Here is a 21,243-nt window from a genome sequence, read left to right as displayed (position 1 = left end):
ACAGCCCCAACGAACCTTCCTGTACAGCACGTATGGGAGTCCCAGGACCAAGAGGTACCACATGCATTACTACCACTCTGTCTACATCCTCAACAGCTTCCCGTGGCCCTCCACAGCCAACTGAGCCAGTTCAGGAGCCGCAAACAGAATCCCATGGCTGCACTCCTTGGTAGTCCCCAGTGATGGCTACTTGCCATCTCCAACCCCCAACTGCTCGCCACCAACACCCAGCAAAACAAAGCTGTTCCCACTCATGTGCCTGTCTTTTGAGAGAGTAGCACATTACCGTTCTGTAAAACGGGTGCGTGGCAGGGAGAGGTGGCATTTCTGGCAGAAGTGAAAGGAAAGCATCGAGCCATCTCCTGCCCTTCACCACATGGTAGCTCTGATGCTGCCAAATAAATCAGACCCCACACTGGAGTACTAGTGTGCACACGCTGCATGGGTAGTTCTCAAACTTTGAACAGTGGTTCTCAAACTTTTCTCCTGGTGACCCCTTTCACACAGCAAGCCTCTGAGTGCGACCCCCCCCTATAAATTAAAAACACCTTTTATATATTTAACACCATTATAAATGCTGGAGGCAAAGCAGGGTTTGGGGTGGAGGCTGACAGCTCGCGACCCTCCATGTAATAACCTTGCAAACCCCTGAGGGGTCCCGATCCCCAGTTTGAGAACCCCTAGTCTTCAAGATGCAGCCGTTTCCCACAAGATCTGCCTCTGTCTGCGTCACTGCTATGGCCCCAGCTGGATGCTCGTTACCTCTCACCTGGAAGCTCATGCCTCAGTTAAGTTCACTTCCTTTCCCAGATGAGCACATGCCTCTGGACAGTTCACTCACCTTGTGTCACTACCTTGCCAAAGACCGGCAGGGTGTCCAGCGTGGAGCAGTTCCAGCGACGGTTACGGAATTGGTACTGGCACTCCTCAATGGCCAGCTGGGCTCCCCGACGCACCGAGTCCATCACCTCCAAGTTCCTCTTGCACATCTGCACTTGGCGCTGGATTAACCCTTTCAGTTTCTCACAGGTCTCTTCCTCGGAAATACTCCCCACTGAGGACAGCTTTGCCAGGTACCTGTCAGCACACCCAGCAAAATCTGTTAGAAAGGTTTGTTGCGCAGGAGAAAGAACTGTCCCAGCCTCTCCCTGGGAAATGCTGCCCCTTCATTTCCCTTCCCAGGAGCTGTTTGGATATCAGGGGCAGCCTTGGGCACAGACACCTGCGGTCCTGAGGCTGGGAAGACCCCTTGCCATTGCACTGACAACCTCCAGAGCTGGTGAGATCTCCACCCACGTGGCCCTTCCAGTAGCCTGGATAAAGCACAGGATGCTCTCTTCTCCTTCCTTCCTCACTAGAGCTGGAGGCTAGTGTCTGACTGGGTCCCTCTGCATCGCCAGGCTGGCTGTGGGAGTTCTGCAGAATGGCCCTTCTGCCTTGGAGCAGAGCAAGGGTCCCAAGAGCAACACTGGGGGAGAGTATGGCCCTCCTGCCCAGCTACAGCATGGAGTGCATTCACTGCATCTCTCCGCAGGGAGACTGTTCGACAGCTCCGCTCTGTCTGCCTAGCACGGAGGGGGATATTCTCGGCATGTTCTGAATATGCCCTGTCAAGTCTCCCGAGTACCAGCATATCCAAGTGCTACTAGGAAAAGCCAGAGGTCTCTCAAGTCAGCCAAAGCAAGCAGTGCAGCGGCTCGACTGCCAGCTGCAGCTGCCACACTGCTCCCTCAGCGCTGGCTGTGTTCTCCTCATGACAAACATCTCCCTCAAACCACTTCCCTTTAGTCCTGCTTTTAGCTTCCCCAGCCACCTTCGCGTGGGGAGCCAGCCCTGGTGGGTGGTGGAGGCTGCCAGGCCCACCTTCGTGTGGGGTGCCAGCCCTGGTGGGTGGTGGAGGCTGCCGGGCCCACCTTCGTGTGGGGAGCCAGCCCTGGTGGGTGGTGGAGGCTGCCGGCCCACCTTCGCGTGGGGAGCCAGCCCTGGCGGGTGGTTGGGGGAGGACACTGCTGGGTCTTTCACCACTCGGAATTCTAGTGGGGCTTGAAGTGGGGAAGCTGGAGTCAGGAGCCCATCGTGGGCAGAACCGCTTGTGGCACCTTCCAGGTCCCCACTCACAAACATGGGCTCCAGGGCTCACCAACCTGAAAAACGCTGCCTTTGCTTCCCTGCGCACCCAGGGCACCCCAGGCTGTACTCTCCTGCTGCCTTGCACACTGCTCTCCAGGACTGAGGACATGCTGAGGCTGCTGCACCAGCCTGGGGCTGAGGGTACTTAGTGACAGTGTTCTGGGGAAGAGGTGCACGTGGCGGTGTAACCCCCCCACTACCTGGACTTCCAGCAATTTATCCCCTTGCCACTCTCCACTTCCTGGCAGTTACTGGAACCACTCCCCCACAAGACTGCATGGGCTTCCAGAGGGTTACCCCACTGCTTGGGCTACCCCGCGCTCAGGAGAGAAGTGTGAGCGCCTGCTCACAGACTCTGGAAGGGAGGGGCTGGCGATCCCACCCCAGCTCAGTCCAGTGAGGGGAGGTTCATTAGGTTTCTTGGAGAGCCATTATTTGATCTTCTTCCCAAGGCCCAACCTCTTGCCCTGGCATTTTGATCCCCTCGGTCACTATTTCTGAGTAGCTCAGGACATTGGTACGTTATTCCTACAGGTCCCTGGATAATCCCACACCCTCTGCTCCCGTGTGCCTGCCAGAGCAGACTCAGCCAGGGACCCCCTGGCCAACTCTGCCCTCACACAGCCCAAGGCTGTCTGTAGCCGCTGGCCCCTGCTGACATGCTGGAGAGAGCACTGCCAGTAAAGTGCTGTGCTGCCTTTAGGGGTAGGGAGCTCCTACAGCTTAAGGCAGAGTTCCAGACAAGTTACTCTCTGAAACTGGCATCAGGACTAAATATGTATCAATGAACCTGGGGGGAATCCTTACCACCATTCAGTGCTTGGACAGACAGTTTAAAATCACCCCCAAAATAGCTGACAGTCAGAAAAATTCTAAGTTACATTTAGCTACCCTGGCACAGCAAGATGAAGCAGCAAGGGCAGAGTTAAGATTGTTTGAAGCACCTCAGGTCAATTTGTTTTTGAAAGTAGAATCTTGTCTTTGAATTTCCTGATTTTCAGGAGTTTGTGTCTTACAACGTTCTGTTAAGGATCCTGCCCTTACAAAGTGAAGCTCTGTTCTGAGATGGGACTACACAAGAGTGACTCCTTATTGCACAGTTTGCTCCCCTTGGGTCTCAAGTGTCAAATCTGCTGACTTCAGCAGTACGTAAGTTTTCATTGTTAGCTCTGTGGAGCCAGCTCAGGAGGAGGGAGCTGGATTCTGTTCCCTCCTGCGCATCAAGAGAATTGTTCACTAAATTCCAATCGGTTATACTTGTACAAAATCACCTCTGGTGTCTGGGCTGCACAGGTGTCACTGAAGGAAGAATCTGGCCTGTGGAATACCTATTACTAATGATGTGCAAGACAGAGAACGCAGCTTCACTCTCAGGTCCCAGGGGAGTGCTGGCAGTCAGAAAAAGCATGCAATTTTCACTTGTAAATTGAGCACATTTGATAGGGAGCTAATGAGACACAGACAAACATGGAGTGTCTTGCTGCCATACTTTTAAAGTGAAACTCTTTTACAACCTTAACTCCAGTTAAATCTACTTGTCCAAGAATTTACGTTCTTTTAAGACAATTACTTGCTTATGTAAAAGCAGTTCAGTGACTCCTTAATGTACATTATTGGCTTGGAAATTCTACTGTGGCCAAACCTAGGTTTGACATCTTTCTGTCAGAGCTTCACCTCCTCCCACCAAGCCAGGGTCCTGAGGTATCTGTGGCAGGCTAGGACACTGGGAGGGATGTCTGCTGTTCCCATGCAAAGCTCCTCTCTGCTCCTCCAAGATGACAGGGGCAGATAATACATTAACTTACCTTGAAATCCACCCCCCCTCCTGAGTTCAGTAACTATCATTCCTGTTTTACAGATACAGAAATAGAGGCACAGAAGAGTTAAGAGACTTGAACAATGACCTTGCAGATTGGTGGATTAGTCATAGGAGTAGGAGTTAGGAAAATTGGGTTCTAACTGCAGCACCAACTCCATGCAGTATGTCTGTGCTGTGGCTTTCTCCTCTGTGAAAGGGTATTTGCTATCTCCTTGGGGAGAGTGCCATAAAAAATACAGACCAGGGCCACAGAGTGGGGTACGGAACTCCTGGCTCCTAACCCACTTCAGGAGAATGTTCTCCTTTTCCCCGTTCTTGGACCATGCCCACAAATGCAGTATTTGGGGCACCTCCTAGGGCTCAGAGAACCCCCTGGATTAAGACTTCCCACAGCTGTGCAGCCAGCACCACTGACGATTCTGCAACTGGTCTGAACACAAACAAGCTGGCAGGAGGAAATGATGCCACAGGTGAAGAAGCTGCTGGAGGCAGCCATGTTAGTGTCAGCTCTGTTTGGCACATGGGGAAACTCTATTTAGCAAATGGGAGAGGAGAAAATTGCTTCAGAGACCCAATGTTCTTTCTAGCTCGGCAGAATTCTCCAGGCAATGTGGACTCAGAAATTCAAAGCAGCGTAGGAAGAGAAGCGTGACAGGGCCCTTTCAAACCTTTCCAAGCAGATGCTCCAGATAAGAGGCTTCCCAAACAAATACTTATTACTGTACTGTTTAAGAAGATAAAACAAAGACAAAAGATGTTTCAGAGAACTGCATCTGTCACCGAGAGAGGAGCAGTTAACTGGATGCACAAGACACACAGGCTGGGTGAAGGTATCCAGAATGCTCATAACTACTCCCTCCCCCATGGAAGCTAGCCACATGCCTCCATCTCCACTCACCACGTCTATGCACCCACTCCTCAATGCTGTTCAGCACTGCTTCATGCACAGCACACAAACACAAGCACGCACCCCCGCTGCTGGCGACAGCACAGTCAGACTGCCAATGTAACATGGGCCTGCTCTATTCAAGGATGGCCTCACCTACAGTTACACAGAACCTGCTTTCCAAACGCATCTCCTCCTGTAGCTCTTTCAGGAGACCTCGCTGTAGCACCAGATCTGTTGCTGAAGGAATCCAGCCAGGTCATTGATGCAACAAAAAATCCTTGCCAAAGCGCAAGACGGTCCCCAAGAAGCCAGCCAGAGAAACTGAAGAGATGAACATGAAAAACATCTTGCTCTCTTTGGAAGGAGGGGAGTCGTGAAGTGTGGTGCTTTGAGTTACTGCCACAGGCAGTCCGCTAGGGGGCCTCTTGGAAGCCAAGGAAAAGGTCTGCCGGCAGGAGCAACAGAGCACTTCTTTCTATAACTTCCAACCGGTGTCCTGAATCACACCACACAACCCTGCCAGCCACAAGTCATGTGGGCCTATGGCACGTAACCATGGCCTCAGTTGTGGATGTGTACAGCCCAGTCACTTTTCCAGATACCCTAGGGGCCTCTTCCCAGGGGAAACAGCCTCCCCTCTTGAGAGCAAAACCAAACACACACGCACATTTCAATAAGAAGTTTCTAGAAACACTTGGTTCCTGTCAGGGCTGGGCTCTGGGGGGTCATGGCACAGCAATGTTCCAGGGTGCCAGGAAAGTCACCATCGCATCACAGCTATGAGAGGGGGTGGGTTATGCGAGCTAAGTTGGTTGAACTGGGGATGCCTTTGCCTGCTCAGCTCATGTCCCTGCCTCTGCAGGCTGTTCTGATCTTTCTAGTCTCCCCTGCTTTGACTCCAACCTGACAAGCTCTCCAGCCTCCCTCTCCAACGTAAATCCAGTTATACCCTCCAGCTCTCACTCCCCTTCTCCCTCTGTGCTCAGGTACCGGAGAGCAGCCCTACTCTGCCTTTTAGCACATGGGGGTGGTCTCCTTGTATTCCATCCCACTCCACCTCTGTCCTGTCTTCTGCATAGAAAGCATTCTGGGTATTGCCATTACAGAGAAAGCCAGGCTCCAGCAGCCACTTGGGAGCAGGCCGAGTGCTGCTTTCTGGAGCCTGGAAGTGAGGCCAAGGGGCCATTTTGCGTCACCCTACTGGAGAGGAACTGCAGAGACCTGTGACTGCTGATGGGCGATTACCGCAGTTAGTGGGAGGAGAAGTTACATGGCCAGCGAAGCATGGCATGTGTCAAGCATAGGTGCTGTCAGCAAGCCAGCACTCCAAAGCATCGGGAAACTTCTAGGTCTCCACATAGACAAAGCTGAATGAGAGATGTTGGCCCTGGTGGGGGCTCCTCTCTCCCCCAAGGTGGGGCAGGGTAGAAGAAAAACAGGTGCATCTCACATTGCTCTTCTCCTGATCCTTGGCAGACACAGGTTAGGAAGGGAAGCAGGTAAATATCCACTCTTCCTCCTTGTCTCTAGGAGAAGAGGGCAGTCCCCATCTGCCATCTCTGGGGCTGTTCCCACCGCACATTCCCATGATCACAGGGCCCCAGGTTTCATGCCTACATTTTGTGGTGCATCAGCCCTCTTGTCCCAGTGGAGGCTACGGAGCATTTTGAGGTGGGGACCAAGCTGCCTTAGGCCCCGGGCTGAGGCATAATCATCTTGCCAGCTTCCCCTCACTGTGACCATGGAAACTTCAGGCTCCACCATTCCATCTTGCCCTTAAAAGGAACACTGTTGTAGCATTTTTTTCTCTGGAATTAGACAGTCATTTCCCCTTTGCACACACACAAGCTAAGGCCGCAGGAGCAAATCACTCCAATGCCTACATTCTGCAGGACCACTTTCCACCCCTCATTCCCACCAGTACCATATCTAACACGCTCTACTGCAGTGCTCATGTCCAGACAGCCTGCCTTGCAGTCTGTTCTACTGCACAATTGCTTTTGCTGCCAATAGCTGTCTTCGAGACACCCCAGAATTTCCCTTCCTTTGCTGTAGGCCATTGCTCCTTCTCCGGCTGTCTTCCAGCTCAACTCCAGTTGCACTAGCCTGCCAGTTCTCAAGTCTATAGGGATAGTTTCAAGACCCTGGGCTCCTAAATCTGGCATGCAATTGTACTGGAAACTGCTGGGCCTGGAATGAGAAGCATATCTTCAGAGGGCAAGAGCCAGCACACTGACCAATGGCTGCCTCATCCCTTCGACATGTGACAAATTGAGGCAAACTACTGAAGTCTTCAGAGAACCCCTCTATGTACAAGGCCAGTCCCACTGGGCAACACCAGACAGCAAACCCACAACTAAGAAACACAGTCGAGATGGAAGGACCTGGGTAGTTATAGGCCTGTCGGCCTGACATTAGTCCCAGACAAGATAGAGGAGTGGCTGATATTGGACTTGAGTTATAAAGAATTAAAGGAGGGTAATGGATTTATGTGAAATAGAACCTGCCAAAAATCTCTTTTTTTTGATGAGATTACAAGTTTGATTGATAAAGGTAATAGTGTTGATGTAATATACTTAGATTTCACGACATTTTGATTAAAAAACTAGAACAATATGAAATTAAGATGGCACACATTAAATGGATTAAAAACTGGCTAACTGACAGGTCTCGGTATGTAATTGTATATGTGGAATTGTCACTGAGTGGGTGCGTTTCCAGTGGGGTCCCACAGGGATCAGTTCTTGGCTCTATGCTATTTCATATTTGTATCAATGTCATGCAAGAAAACATAAAACTGTCAATGATAAAGTTTGCAGACGACACGAAAACTGGGGAACTGGTAAATAATGAAGATGCCAGGTCACTGATTCAGAGCAATCTGGGTTGTTTGGTAAACTAGGTGCAAGCAAACAATATGCATTTTAATACAGCAAAATGTAAATGTCTACATCTAGGAATAAAGAATGCAGGCCATACTTACAGGATGGCGGACTCTATCCTGAGAGGCAATGACTCTGATAAAGATTTGTGGGTCATGGCAGAAAGTTAGCTGAACCTGAGCTCCCAGTGTGACGCTGCAGCCAGTGGGATTCAGAGACGCATAAACAGGGGAATCTTGAGTAGGTAGAGATTATTTTACCTCTGGATTTGGTACTGGTGAGACTGCTGCTGGAATACTGTGTCCAATTCTTGTGCCCCCAATTCAAGACGGATGTTTATAAATGAGAGGATTCAGAGAAGACCCATGAGAATAATTAAATGATTAGAAAATCTGCATTACTGTGATAGACTCAAAGAACTCCATCTACTGAGTTTAACAAAGAGAAGGTTAAGGCATGATTTTATTACAGTCTAAGTACCCAATATGAGGAACAAATATTTCATAATTGTTCTTCAGTCTAAAGACAAAGATGTAATACAATCCAATGGTTGAAGCTAGACAAATTCAGACTGGAAATAAGGTGTACATTTTTAACTGTGAGAATAATTAACCATTGTAACAATTTATTAAGGTTTGTCGTGGATTCTCCATTACCGACAATTTTGAAATCAAGATTGGATCACATTCTAAAAGATCTGCTCTAGGAATTATTTTGGGGCAGTTCTCTGGCTTGTGTTATATAGAGGGCCAAGCTAGATGACCATAATTGTCCCTTCTGGCCTTGGAATCTATGAATTTCCTTTCCAGTAAGATGTGTCTAGGGATCCAATTAGCAAACGGATCCTATGATCCTATGAAGATCAGGAAGTCAGATTCTCACAGGTAAATTGACCCACCAGAGTACAGGCGCTGGGCCTTTGTGGACCATGAAGAAGAATACGCATAACCCAAGCATCATTTGGTTCCCAAAGTAAGGGACTCTCTAAGTCACTTCTGCTTCAAACTGTTTCCCCAAGCTGGAAGCTCTTCAAGGGCTAGAAGATTGCACAGAATCAGAACCAGAGTCTCTCAAACTTTCCTTGAAGTTCTCCACACCTACATATTGACTGTTTCCATTGGAACTATTCCTCTACCAAGTTCCTCAGCACAATAAGCAAACAGCAAGGCACCACAGAGAAGGCATTAGATCCTACTTTAGATAGGTATTTTCCTTCCTTTCTCATATTGGGCCTAGAACATAGCAAAGGAGCCAATTAGTCATTTGTAGTGGGCTGGCTTTCTTTTAGTGACACTGTCGCTCGCAGTGTAGTGCCTGTTACTCTTCTTTCTTTTAGCCTTTACGTCTCAGGAATTTGTCCACAACTCTAGTTCCCTGTTTAAAAACCAAAAAGGTCTCTTCTACACAAAAGTTGCACTGGTTTAACTAAGGCAGTATAAAGACACACCTTAGTTATATCAGTACAACTTTGTGTTTAGACTAGGCCAAACCTCACAATTTAAAAACGTCTGCAACTCATTCCCTCTGCAATTGTTTTGTCTGCAACACTGCAAGTTCCCTCCTAACCCCAGGGCTCTTTTAAAAATTAATCTTGTTTTTGTTTAAAATATACCCAAGGATAATAGCAACTTCAGGGGAGAAAGCTTCCTGGAGCAAGAACAAGACAGCCCATGCAGGTTGGCAGATAAAACAGAAATTAGGGGAGATAAACTTCTGCATTTCCCACTACAGAGAATCTGAGTCATTGAGATGTTCAATAAAGACAGAGATCAGGGAAGACATAGCAAGTGTCTTGCAGAGAAGAAGCCATTTGGATTTTTAAACAAATCTGCTCTAGGTGTATTAGTACCTCTGATGTTCTTGTTTTGTGACTATTGTAGTGAGCACGGGGCCATCTCTGTGTCTCTAGTGCCACCAGACCTTATTGCCAGAAACATACCAACAAACTGGAGGGAGCTCCAAAGACCATGAAAATTAGCAGAAGGGTGGATGGCTCAAGGAACGATTAAGAATAATTTGGCTTAAAATTAAACAGAAAACTCAGTCTGAAAGACACCCCGACAGTGAGCTAAGTTAGGCTGTGGAACAGTTCGCCTAGGGCAGGGGAAGCAGACCAGGCTGCCAGAACTTTTTAAAAGACTGGGCAAAACACTAGAAAGTGTACAATGGAAAGCATTGGCTGGGATTAGATGGGGCCTAGGATTGTTTTTGGTTTAATTGTTCTGCCTTCCTTGACTCAGACACCTTCTCTAGTCACTGCCCTATCTCCATCCTCCCCACTCTGCAAAATGCTGGAGAAAGTTGCCTTTTCTAATCTCCCATGTGACCTCGCACACAACAACCTGCTCCAGTGCCAGGTTGGTTTTCACTCTCGCCATAGCACAAAAGCTGCCCTCTGTTTAGCCAATGGCCTGTGTTTCACTGGCTATGGCTCCTTCTGCCTGATATAGCCTCATCCACACAACCACTCTCTCATCCTCCTGGACTACGGCACATGAGGTCACAGTCGCACTGCTATAAAAGGCTGAGGCCCTCTAAAAGTGACCATTTCAAGCAGTCTGTCTTACATGTATTTGTGTGAGTTTAAAAAGGGCAAGTCACAGCTTTTAAGGCATAAGGGGCCATTATGATAATCTAGTCTGGCCTCCTGCATAGCGCAGGCCAGAGAATTTCTCACTTAGCAGTTCCTGCATCAAGCCTAGAACTTCTGCTCTAGCTCAATTAGATATTTGTCCAATCTTGACTTAAAGCGATGGAGGCTCCACCACATTGCTGGCTAAGCTGTTCCAATAGTTAATTACCTTCCAAGTTAAAGATCTGCCCCTATCGCCGGTCTGAACACATCTAGCTTCTGCTTCCAGCCACTGGTTCTTGTTCTGCCTTTGTTTGCTAGATTCAAGAGACTTTTGCCATCAGAAATCTTCTCCCCATGTACCTACAGCCTGCTCAGGTCACCTCTGACCCTTCTCTTGGCTAAACTCAAATCGATGGAGCTTCTTTAGGCTCTTGCTGTAACTGAGACGTGTGGGACGGATGCTGAAGCCTGAGGGCTCCATAACAGACGATCGCTATGGGGAGAAGCGGCAGCAGCAGCACCGGGGAGCAGGGAGGTGTTTGTGCCTCAGGGACGATGCCCCATGGAATGCAGGGGAGAGACCGAGACTTTGGCCTCTGGAATCAAAGGAGCGTGACTGGAGCAGCCCTAGAGGCTGCCAGAGCTGGCGAGGGGGGGAGTTAATCATAGCCCCCGCCCCAGCATCTGCACAGAGCAATAGGAGCTCCCTCCTCAACAGAGAGAGACATCACCCCACATTGGCCTCTGGGTCTTCTAGGACACAGGGGTTTACCTGCCTTCCCCAGGGCCTGGCACAAGCAGAGCGGTTTCCCCGGAGAAAGGGGAGGCTCCCCAGGAAGGGGAAAGGAACTCAGAGCATTGCTGTCAGAGGGAGAGAAAGATCCCAACTGGATACACCTGGAAGGAGGAGGGGCAATTTGAGGATTCTCTCATTCCCACCCAGGGAGAAGGGGATGGAGAAATTCCACCCCCCTTACCCCCCCCCCCCATGACTCTTTCAGGAGTGAATTATGGGACAGGGAGAAGGGAATCCACTTCCTGTGGTTTCCTGATAGGCCTCTATCTGACAGTGGAGAGAGGGCAGAGGAGAGTGTCCTTGTGAACAGCTGGAGAGCCCCCCATTTGTATTCTGCACACTCCTTAGGTACACTAATGTGCTCTGCACTGCCACACACTGCACCACTGTCACTGCCCCAGCCAGTCCTGCCGCACACCTCCAGCATGTCAGCCCACACACGAACTCTGCAGTGGTGTAGCAGTAAGTAAATTGCACAATATGGGACATGTTGCAATATCTCTGTGCTACTACACAGACATACCATGTCATGCACTAACACAATTCAGCAATCCTTGATTAGCACAATCAGCTGTGTGTGCTGCCAGAGAACGGAGTACAAAACCCAGGGATCTGTCAGAGGTGGATACAATACATCAAGCATCTGCCTAAGGCTGGGGAGGTAACTCTGGGAGCTTTCACCCATGGCCATTTGTCATTCATGGCTCTGTGGCAACATCTCACTATGCAGCATCCTACCGAGACAGGCCCTTCGCCATCTCCCGCTAGTCAGACACTGTTTTCCGTAACTGTTTTTTAATGAAAAGCGTCATCCCTGAATTGATTCTGTTTCGGGCCCTGGACTAGGATGTGTCTCTCTCTCAATCTTCCTGTCACATCGGCCACACATTTGTTCTTCTCTTGGCTTGGCTTTGCACCTCCCAATTTCCACCTCTAGTTAAAGTGATCAAGTCAGTCTCTCAGTGTGTCACTTCCACACAATTACAAGCTTCTGCCACGCTAGGCTTCGCACTCACCACTTGCCCCCCCCCATGTCAGTCTCAGCACCACTCCTCAGAACTGGCCTAGCTGACCGTCCCACTCCCCATCACAATGGGGGATCAGCCAGACCAAACCTAGAACCTTGCCCAGACCCACAGGGGGAGGCACAAGGCTGGGAAACACTGCTCTGTACTATGGCACACAAGCACTGCCGCATGCTGCACACCTTGCAAACCCATTGCTGCATGCTGGCACACACTGACGTGCTCTGCCACACATTACTGCTCTGTGCCAAGGTTTCTTTGCCACAACAGTCACAGAGTCTGAGAAATGCTGTCACTGCTGACTCTCTATGTACTGCTGACACTGTCACAAGCCTGTCATGCAGTGCTGAATACGGTCCAATTGCTATTATTCTAAAGGAGAAAAGTGCCATTGGCACTGACTCGATCTTGTTGCTCAACCTTCAAATCAGGAAACATATTGCAGCAGAGTCCAACTTTACAACGCCATTACCCCAATGTGCACACTGGCAGGCTGACAGGACCCCAGGGGCAGCACTAACTTGCACAGAACTTACAGGAGTTCATGAACTGGTTTAACTGAATATAAACGCACAAACTCACAATATTAACTCTTCACTGTATCTTCCTCAATACGTGAAGAGAAACTGCTCCTCTGCTGGCTGCAGCATCCAAGTGCTGGCAGTGCTGAAATCTGCAGCAACAATAAGAAGTTGCTGTGTCTGCTAAAAGTTGCAGTTGCCACCACAAAACTGCTGCCCACAGTTTTCTTACAGCCTTAAATATTGCCAACCCGAGTGTCTAAAAATCCTGAGTCAGGGCCCCCCAGGTCATTGGATTTTTATAAAAACTAGCACATTTGGGGGTTTTATTTGCCTTCTGGCTTGAGCCTTTAGGGAACACTTGGGTCATGTTTTCAAGCTTCCCTCTGCAACCAAGAGGACTAGAAACTTTTTAAGTGAAAGCTGAGATTCCCTTGTATTCACGTGACTCCAGGATCCAAGGCTTAAAAATATCCACAAAATACCATGAAAGTTAGTGAACCTGCCTTGGTAAAGACATATGAAAACATGTCAGAAACAGATTCTTGAGTTTGTTTGGCACTTTTATCACTTTTAAGAAAGTCAATAGACTGCTTCCACGTACGCCAGCCAAGACGACAAGTTCGTGAAGGGGATGACAATGAACCAGAGATGCTGGAATTAGAAGGGGGGGTGGCAGTGGGGAGGGGTGCTGCAGCACCCCCTGGCTTGAAGTGGTTTCCTTCATATACAGGGTTTACAGTTTGGTTCAATGGCTCTCAGCACCTTCACTATAAAAATTGTTCCAGCCCCATGTGACAATCTTATAGCTGAGTGACACAAACAGCAGCAACTGTAACAGTCATCGCAGGCTCAGATAACTGCAGGGTCCATTATAGGCTCAGAAACTAGCATCACAGGCAGTACCAGGAACGAGGCAGACAAAAGTCCATTTTCCTTGCCATTGTTTTGGACTTGGAGCTCACAGGAATCTTCCCCTTCTCAGCCTGGGAGGCAGCACTTTTTATTTCAGTTTCACTTCTCAGATACCCTCCTTCACACCCAGATTCAGAGTGGTTCCTGCCTGCCATGAACCACCAAGTTATCGATTTACCACCTGCTCAAGAAGCCCCAAATAAGGATGTTCCCCATCACTGGCTATCTGAATATTGCTGATCAAGTTACCTCCTGTGTCCTGACAAACAGTCCTGGAGATTCCCCGCTAGCTAGGACCTGATTATCAATGGCATTACTAGCTTCTAAAAGGAGCCTGAGATCAGGGCCTTGCCCATCCCAGCTAATCCCAAGGTCTGGGAGATTTCAAAATGTTTTTTCTGCCACCAAGATACAAACCTTTAAGCCACTTGCTGGGTTTTTTTTTTTGGAAAACGAAAGCTGGCTGGGCTTGTCGTAAACTGTTGCAAGATTTTTTAATCTATTTGGAAATACAAATGTCCTACAGAATAATTTGAAGCTTTTAGCTCTTCCTCCTCTTGCCCTCCATGGAAGGGTGTCCCCTGCTGCATGAGACTCTGGAGAGAGCTTGCTGCATGGACAACCCAATGCCTCCCTCAGGATTAGAGAGCAAAATATGAAGTGACAAAACATTGATGGTGGGTCTCCAAAGGAACCCTGGGGCAGCATAAGGGAGCTCCCCACCCTGCTCACAGAATTTGTTCCCAAATCTGGGTCCTCAAATCTCTCCTCTCCCGGAATACTCCTAGTCAGCCTCCAGGACCGCGCTCACAAGATGTTCAGTATGCAAAGAGACTGTGGTTCTAGCTTGCAGTGTTGGTCTGTCTGTGTTGTGCTGCCACAGGCTGGCTACCTGGGAGTGTCCACTATGTAAGGTCTGGAACAGGGAGAGTGACCAGGGGAAAGGGGACATGGCAGGAGTGCCTCTATGTTCCAGCCATTCCCACCTGCGCCAGACCAGCACCTTGGGGCTCTCGGCAGCCAGACATCAGCTTTGGGCTGGACCAGGCCACAGCTGGGCTGAAAATCTAGAGCCACAAGGATGATGTAAAGGTAAAATCGACAATGAGTGGATTTTAGCCAGACCTGAGAATCAGGACCTCTTGCTGCTATGGTGAAAGCTGGGAACCTGCAGCTGAAGAGAACTCTGTCATCCACATCAAGGTAGTTGTAAGAGCAGAGCCAACCAGACAGTCACGTGAGGGAGAATGATCAGCCCAGGGCCCAGTTCCCCATCGCCCTGCACCATGGATAGCCATTTGCACCAGCACCAGCAGAGTAAGCACTACCAAATTAGAATTCTGCACTCAGAACACCAACTTTCAAAGGTGTCCATGAGACTAGGTGCCAGGCAGAGGAGAATCAGGCCCTGTGTTTGCAAAGCACTGGGAGATCTCCGGATGAAAGGGGCTGTAGAAATGCAAAGCATTATTCCTTCCTCTCTGGCCCTCTAACGCAAACAGAATGAGACCACAGACACCAACTTTCCAGCCAGCCTTGCTTTGTAAGTCACAGATTTTTAGGTATTCATAGAACAGTCAAATCACTTTCTTAAAATTTAAACACCTTCCCACTTCCTCCCCCCTCAAAACAAACAAAAAACCCAACAACTGTGCTCCTGGCCCTTTAAGCCAAATCTCAGCCCAGAGGGAAATGTTACTGCCACATCTCTACTCCCTATTTACAGGGGTTAAAGAGATGTTGGCAGCACACCCTGCTATACAGCAGCATAACCACATCTCAGAATATTTACAGCACATGGAGAGCCTCCTGCAAAGCTCCCAGAGACCAACACAGTTTTAGCCGGATAACAGCATGAAAATGAAGGCAGTCGCTAATGGTTTCTGGATGAGCGGGTGCCCAGGGTTCTCCACACACAAGGGATCTTTTTTCTAGAGCTTCAAGAAAGTCATCCTAATAATCCAAACAACCGGTCACATTTTAAAAGCCAATAGTGTCAAATACAGAGTCAGGAGAAACCAGGCTTCGTAGTGCCTGTTAGTTTACTGGCTACAGTTATCCAGTTATATTGGAACTTGCCAACAAAGTTGTTCGGTGATGATTTCATTTGCCCACCTAGAGTCAGAACTCTGACCATCCTCTTCCACTTCGGTGAGGTACTCAGCTAGTACACTGCAGTGCCCCTTTGGAAAAATGCCACATGCATCCCATTTGCACCACCTAGAAAACGCCCTGGCACATACAAGCCATGTTTTTGAGTGCAGGGTTTGGAATATTTTAGCGCAATAGCAGCAATGAATCAAGAATTTAATTCAGTCCTATACACCAGTCACAGTAACACCTGCAATCCAATGTGTTGGAAAGTAATACAAGCCATGGACTATCCAGGAGTGAAACTCCTATGCGTACAGCAAGCTTCTGTGCTCCTCTGGAGATCAGTGCTTAATTTGTAATGAAAGAGGTGTCAGGGCTCATGCAATTTTTTTACTTTCATAACTGATGCAGCAAGTCCAGAGGTGCTGGGCCTATGAACTGCCAAGCCTACAGTGTTTGGTATGAAGCTTCCACTGATCCTGGAAATGTAGGAGGAAAAGCAAGGCTACAGGTGTCACCAAAAAGTTTCTAGTTCCAAATCTGGAAATGGCTTAAGGGCAGAGATTTCCTGGACATGCAGCAAACCCAGCAGCAACTCCCAACATCTAGAGACTGACAAAATATGCCTCAGGTTTACTTTCTAGCCAGATATAAAGTATCTTGGTTTGTTTAATGATCAGATTTTGGAAACTTGCTTCCAACTCTGAAAGTCTCTGTAGCACAGTGATCCCTCTGAGGGACTGCAGGTCAGCCATTCCAGAAGATCCCAAGATGCTTCTCCTTTACAGATTATAAAACGCATAAACACTGGCATACGGACCAATCTAAACAGCCTTTCCCCAGCTACCTCCTTACAGCTCTTCCATGCAAAGCAAGGAGTTTGTGAAAATGTCCAATTCAACTGTTACAAGCTGTCTGTCTCTGAAGCGTTTGGGGAATGCGAGTTCCAACAGGTTAAAAGAAGCTTTAGAAAAACTCTTGTCTTGTGAAACGCTCACTGAGCTTAATCACTAATCCAGCAGGTTTCTGGAAAAGCAAACTCTCTACAGAGCTGTGCCACTGAACATACACACCTACACACAGGCCTAACGAAACATGCACACAAATACCACATATCTGGGCATAAGGTAACATATCAAAAAGAGCCACACACTGCCTGCCCAGGCTGAATGCAATGGTCACGGGCCACATGTGCTGTACACACACATACATGCAGCATACATAGGCCTGAAGCAAGACACAACACTACGATAAAGCAGAGCGCTAGAGCTCTGCACAGAATACACATGGTATGTGGGAAACATGCAGGAAATACTCATTCTCTGATAGCTCTAGAGTCCTTCTTTCTGGGTTTACTGCCTGAGGGCAGCCCTTTCTTTTTGATGTCAAGAGCGGGACTTGCCTGAGTCCAATAGGCAAAGAATAAAAACACCAAGTTGTAGATTGTCTTTTTATTGGACTAGCTACATTTGTTATGCCAGACTCCATTCTTTTCTTCCAAAAGCAGTGAAATGAATCTCTGCTTTCCCTCCACACTGTTGGCAGGAATTGGTGCCTGGAAGTAAGTGCTTGGAATGAGCCCTCCACTCCCACAGAGCTTCATCCCCACATGTCCATCTTCTTAGAGACAGCCACTATAACCTAGAAAGTACAAACTGTTGCACACAAGTCCCCAGTCGCTGGCAGCTAAAGCTGCCTATGCTCTGTTTTCTCAAACAAGAACCAAGGGGGCTGCAATGCTGCAACACACTCAGCTCCAGTAACGCAGTGTATAGAGGCCTAGGTACCAGGACTACATATCATAATAAGGCATTTTTCAGCTTTGCTGTAATACAAATACACAAGTTAATGCATAATCCCACCCAGCCAGTGGAAATCCCTCTCAGTACAGCCACTCTCAGTACAGCCAACTCTTATTTAAAAAAATAAAATAAAAAATCTTACTCCCCAGGGTGGTTTTGCTGAAGGCCATTTTCATTGGTTACAACACAGCTTCTCCTGCCCGCTACTCCTGTGAGTCAAACCCTCTTTGTCCAGAGGACAGCCCTGGGGAAAGCAGCCTCCACCTGCCATCCTCTTACACACATCTACTTTTACTACACAGCGACAACCTTCCTGTTACACACAAACCGCATGCACTGGCAGATAAACAGCTACACATTCCCTGGCCCCTTCAGTTTTTGGTAACCTTGTGTGATGGGCCAAATGGCTGGGTGAGAAACCCGGCTCAGCTGTTTCTGTTGGTACTGCATCAAAACAGAGTGCAGGGAGAAGCTTGGAAGTGCTGGAGAGCTCAGAGTCCCTGTAAAAATCCCCAAATATTAAGATGATTCCACCTACAGAATTTTCCCCTTTTCCCAAAAGTCAGCCTGGCAAGCATCTGTGCCAACTCCTCTGCAAAGTTCCTGGTAGGGCCATTATCCTCAGCCAGTACTTCCCCTTTTAGTCCTGCCCACTGCAGAAACCACCACCATAGATCCATGACACAGCTTCACCAAATGTGAGGCAGCTTAAAGGACACCTTGTTGTCTGCTTTAACCCACCCAGTGTTTGCAAGAGACCCTTGCCACAAAACTCTTTCCACCTGACAAGGGAAAAAAAGGGGAGTCCAGTAACGGAGCATGGGGCAAACAGGCTCCTTATAGCACCCTTCTCTCCAGCTGGCTATTTGAAGAACGACAGTGGCCACTCCAGGCACAGATTGGTCAGCACCTTGGTCTCCTTGGGCTGAGTAGCATCCTCTAAAAACCACTGGCTTAAACAAGGGATAAAGCATTGGCACCTGTGGACTACAGAGTGGAATAGGGGGCATGGATTTGCTGTGGCTGACTGGGACAATGGAAATGTCTGCAGGGGGGCATAAGCTAGACATACAGTATTGAGTTGAGGCAGAAATGACAAGGTCCTACCTTATTCATTGTGATAGCTGAAATGTAATGTCTCTGGAGATTAATCTCCTTTAATGAAACATTCATCACTCCTGTTCATGCCCATGGGAGATTGAGGTGGAGAGGAAGAGGCAAACCGGCCCTTCATATTTATTGTTCTGTTACAAGTGGTAAATGTAGCCATGGTGGCTTGTGCTACTGCTGTGACCCAAGCCATTGACAGTGCAACAGTCACTCTGCTCCAGAGACTAGATTTGTTAAACCCTTGAAATGGGCTCTAATTAGAATTCAATCACAGCCTCGGGGGCTGATAAAAGCTGGGAGCAGCAGCAGCCTCCTCACCCACCAGAAGATATTAATTAGGGTCAAACTGATACTTAATTCAAAGTTATGGAGAAAGATGCTGCCCCTCCCCCCAGCAGAGCCCTCCCAAAGAGCCAGTGTCAGGGAGCTCTTCCCTCAGCCTTGGCAAAGCTCTGGAGAAATTTTCTAGAACATGCAGCAGTTCCCCTCAGTGTTTACCTTACAGGTTCTCTCAGTGTTTGTTCCAGGTCTTCCTAATCTAACTGGGCTCCTCCACATCATACCCTCAGAATTTGCATTTCTAGAGCTCCTCATCCCAGAGAGCCCCATGGCACCACTGATCTCCAGAGCTCTGGGACACAGCGTGCCAGCCAGGTGGAGAACGCTAGGAGGAGGGGAAGCAAACCCCTACTCTTCTCACTAAGGCCAGGAGAGATCCAGTGTCCATCAGCACAGACAGGCCCTGAGGGGTGGGGAAGAGAAAAGGCTTCTGCTAAACTGGGCTGTAGGTTTGTAACTTTGCCATTTTCTCTCTCCCTGCTTCACCCAATCCTGTCCCCCCGATCATTCACTCACTTATCATAACCGCAGCAAAACCCAGGCTGCATTTTGACCTGAGCTCTGACCTCAGGGCCTTGGTGCTACACAGATTAGTAACTTAAGAACAAATGCAGATGTAGCTTCTGCTTCCATAAAGTTATACTATAACTAGCCTAAATAATAAATAATAATTCCTCAGGGGAAGAGTCCTGCCTCACCTTTGTTGGGCGCTCGAGTTCACCCCAGTTAGTGACACCATGACCCAAAAGGAGTCTCTCAGGAAGCAGGTCATGACCTCGGAGCAACAGCAGGGTGGACAGGTAGGGCAATATCATAGGGGGCATTTGTTCTTTCCTCCCCACGTGGAGAAACCGACCAGCACCCCCTGATCTCCATGGAAACCCAGATTACACCAGTCCTGCTTTTTAACTGGTTAGGACGCCAGGAGAAAAGGGGGGTCCCAGCCCAGCCCAGGAGGGCTGCGAGCAGGGCTGCCAGAGGCGGTGCAGGAGACACGGGTCATGCTGGGACTGGGACCGATAAGCAAGCGACGGGGCTCAGCTCGGCCCTGGGACGTTTCCTGCAGCAAAGCTGAGTGCAGCGGGCGGCCAGTGTCAGCGCCTGCAGCTGCCGATCAGGTAGAGCCCCGCTGCGAGCACGGAGCAAGAGAAAGAAAGCACCGTGCACCGCCACTGGGGGTCACTTCGTGAGCCCGGCAGCCCCGCTCCCCGGCGGATTCATCGGTTGCCCCCTCGGCTTTCCTCCGTGGGGAAGACGAGGGGCGGCTGGCTTGGCGGAGGGGATCCCAGCCCTAGGGGGGGACAAAAAGGGGGGATGGGACCCCCCGCCCCCCAAGCGTGGGGCCAGGCTGGCGCATGTTCCCCCTCCGGCCCCACACCTTGAAGGCAGCGAGCTCCCAGGCGGACTCGGCTCCGCAGGGCTCGGAGCAAGTGCCGCCCGCAGTGACACTCCCCTGCCCGGCAGCGGCCGGCTCGGCTCCCGGGGTGCCTGCTCGGAGCCGCTCGGCGCCCGCCAGCCAAATGCCCCCGCGGAGCCCAGCGCGGGGGCGCCGGGCAGGGAGCCGGAGACACCTGCTCCGCGGCGGGTCCGCCCCCAGCCCGCTCCCGGCCCCGCACTTACAGCCAGTTGCTGGCGTTGGCCGAGAAGGCGGCGAGGATGACCAGCAGCAGGGAGCGCAGGGAGTACTGCGGGCTCATCCTGGAGGGCAGTCGGGCAGGGAGCCGGCGGGGCAGCTGCCCTGCCCGAGCCAGGAGCCCCGGCGGCGGCGGCGGCTGGGGGACCCCCTGCTCCGGGCTGCCGGGCGCCCCGCCGGGCAGCCGATCCTCGGCGCCCCGGAGCTGGCAGGGCAGGGCAGGTGCGGCGCAGAGCGGGGTCGCTGCCCGGCTGATGCGCCCGCGGCTACCGCTGAGCCAGACTGTCAGCTCGACCGGGCGATCCCGGGATGGAGCCGCGGGGAGAGCGAGCGGGGGGCGGGCCGGGGGCGGGGGGAAGTGCAGGGGCGGCCCCAGGATGCGGCTACCTGGGCGGGTCCGCCGGCCGGGGACACCCCCAGGGCGGGACAGGGACGGCTCCGGAGAAGCGCTGCGGGCGGCACAGCGAGCCGGACGGGACGCCCTGGGCCGGCGCATCGGCTGCACCTCCTCCCAGCCCTGCTCCTCGGCGGGTCTCTCCACCCTTTTGGGGTTCAGGCCAGAGCCCCAGTCCTCATCCCGCGGGGAGTGAGAGAGCCAGAGCCCGAGCCCTGCCAGCGGGAAGGCTGGGAGGAAGGTTAGCGCCCCATGGTTCTTGGCGGGGCTCGAGGCCCAGGTACCTTGTTCCGGGACCTCTCCTAGGCTGGCTTCTTGC

At 50.3% G+C, this 21,243-nt stretch overlaps 1 protein-coding gene across 6 annotated transcripts in view; it reads right to left on the bottom strand.

Annotated features, from left to right (window-relative positions):
* The window catches only part of WNT4 (Wnt family member 4), a 33,309-nt gene extending 12,506 nt beyond the window's left edge, over positions 1–20,803 (bottom strand). Inside the window, exons 1-2 of one of the 6 annotated variants that reach the window (XM_044996103.1) lie at positions 20,518–20,803; positions 842–1,077 (exon numbers count right to left, since the gene is read on the bottom strand). In XM_044996103.1, coding sequence (XP_044852038.1) covers positions 842–1,077; positions 20,518–20,594 — 313 coding nt within the window. In that variant the 5' untranslated portion in view covers positions 20,595–20,803. Of the gene's footprint in view, positions 1–841; positions 1,078–3,401; positions 4,838–4,991; positions 5,114–17,986; positions 18,126–18,189; positions 18,366–20,517 lie in introns of those variants that run through there. The other 5 variants (XM_044996104.1, XM_044996099.1, XM_044996105.1 and 2 more) reach the window with 5 other exon arrangements.
* Positions 20,804–21,243: the final 440 nt, after the last annotated feature.

The sequence above is a fragment of the Mauremys mutica genome, chromosome 21, assembly GCF_020497125.1.
Source record: "Mauremys mutica isolate MM-2020 ecotype Southern chromosome 21, ASM2049712v1, whole genome shotgun sequence".
Taxonomy (NCBI): Eukaryota; Metazoa; Chordata; order Testudines; family Geoemydidae; genus Mauremys; species Mauremys mutica.
The sequence above is the reverse complement of the archived record's forward strand: the minus strand, read 5'-3'. Positions and strand labels throughout refer to the sequence as shown.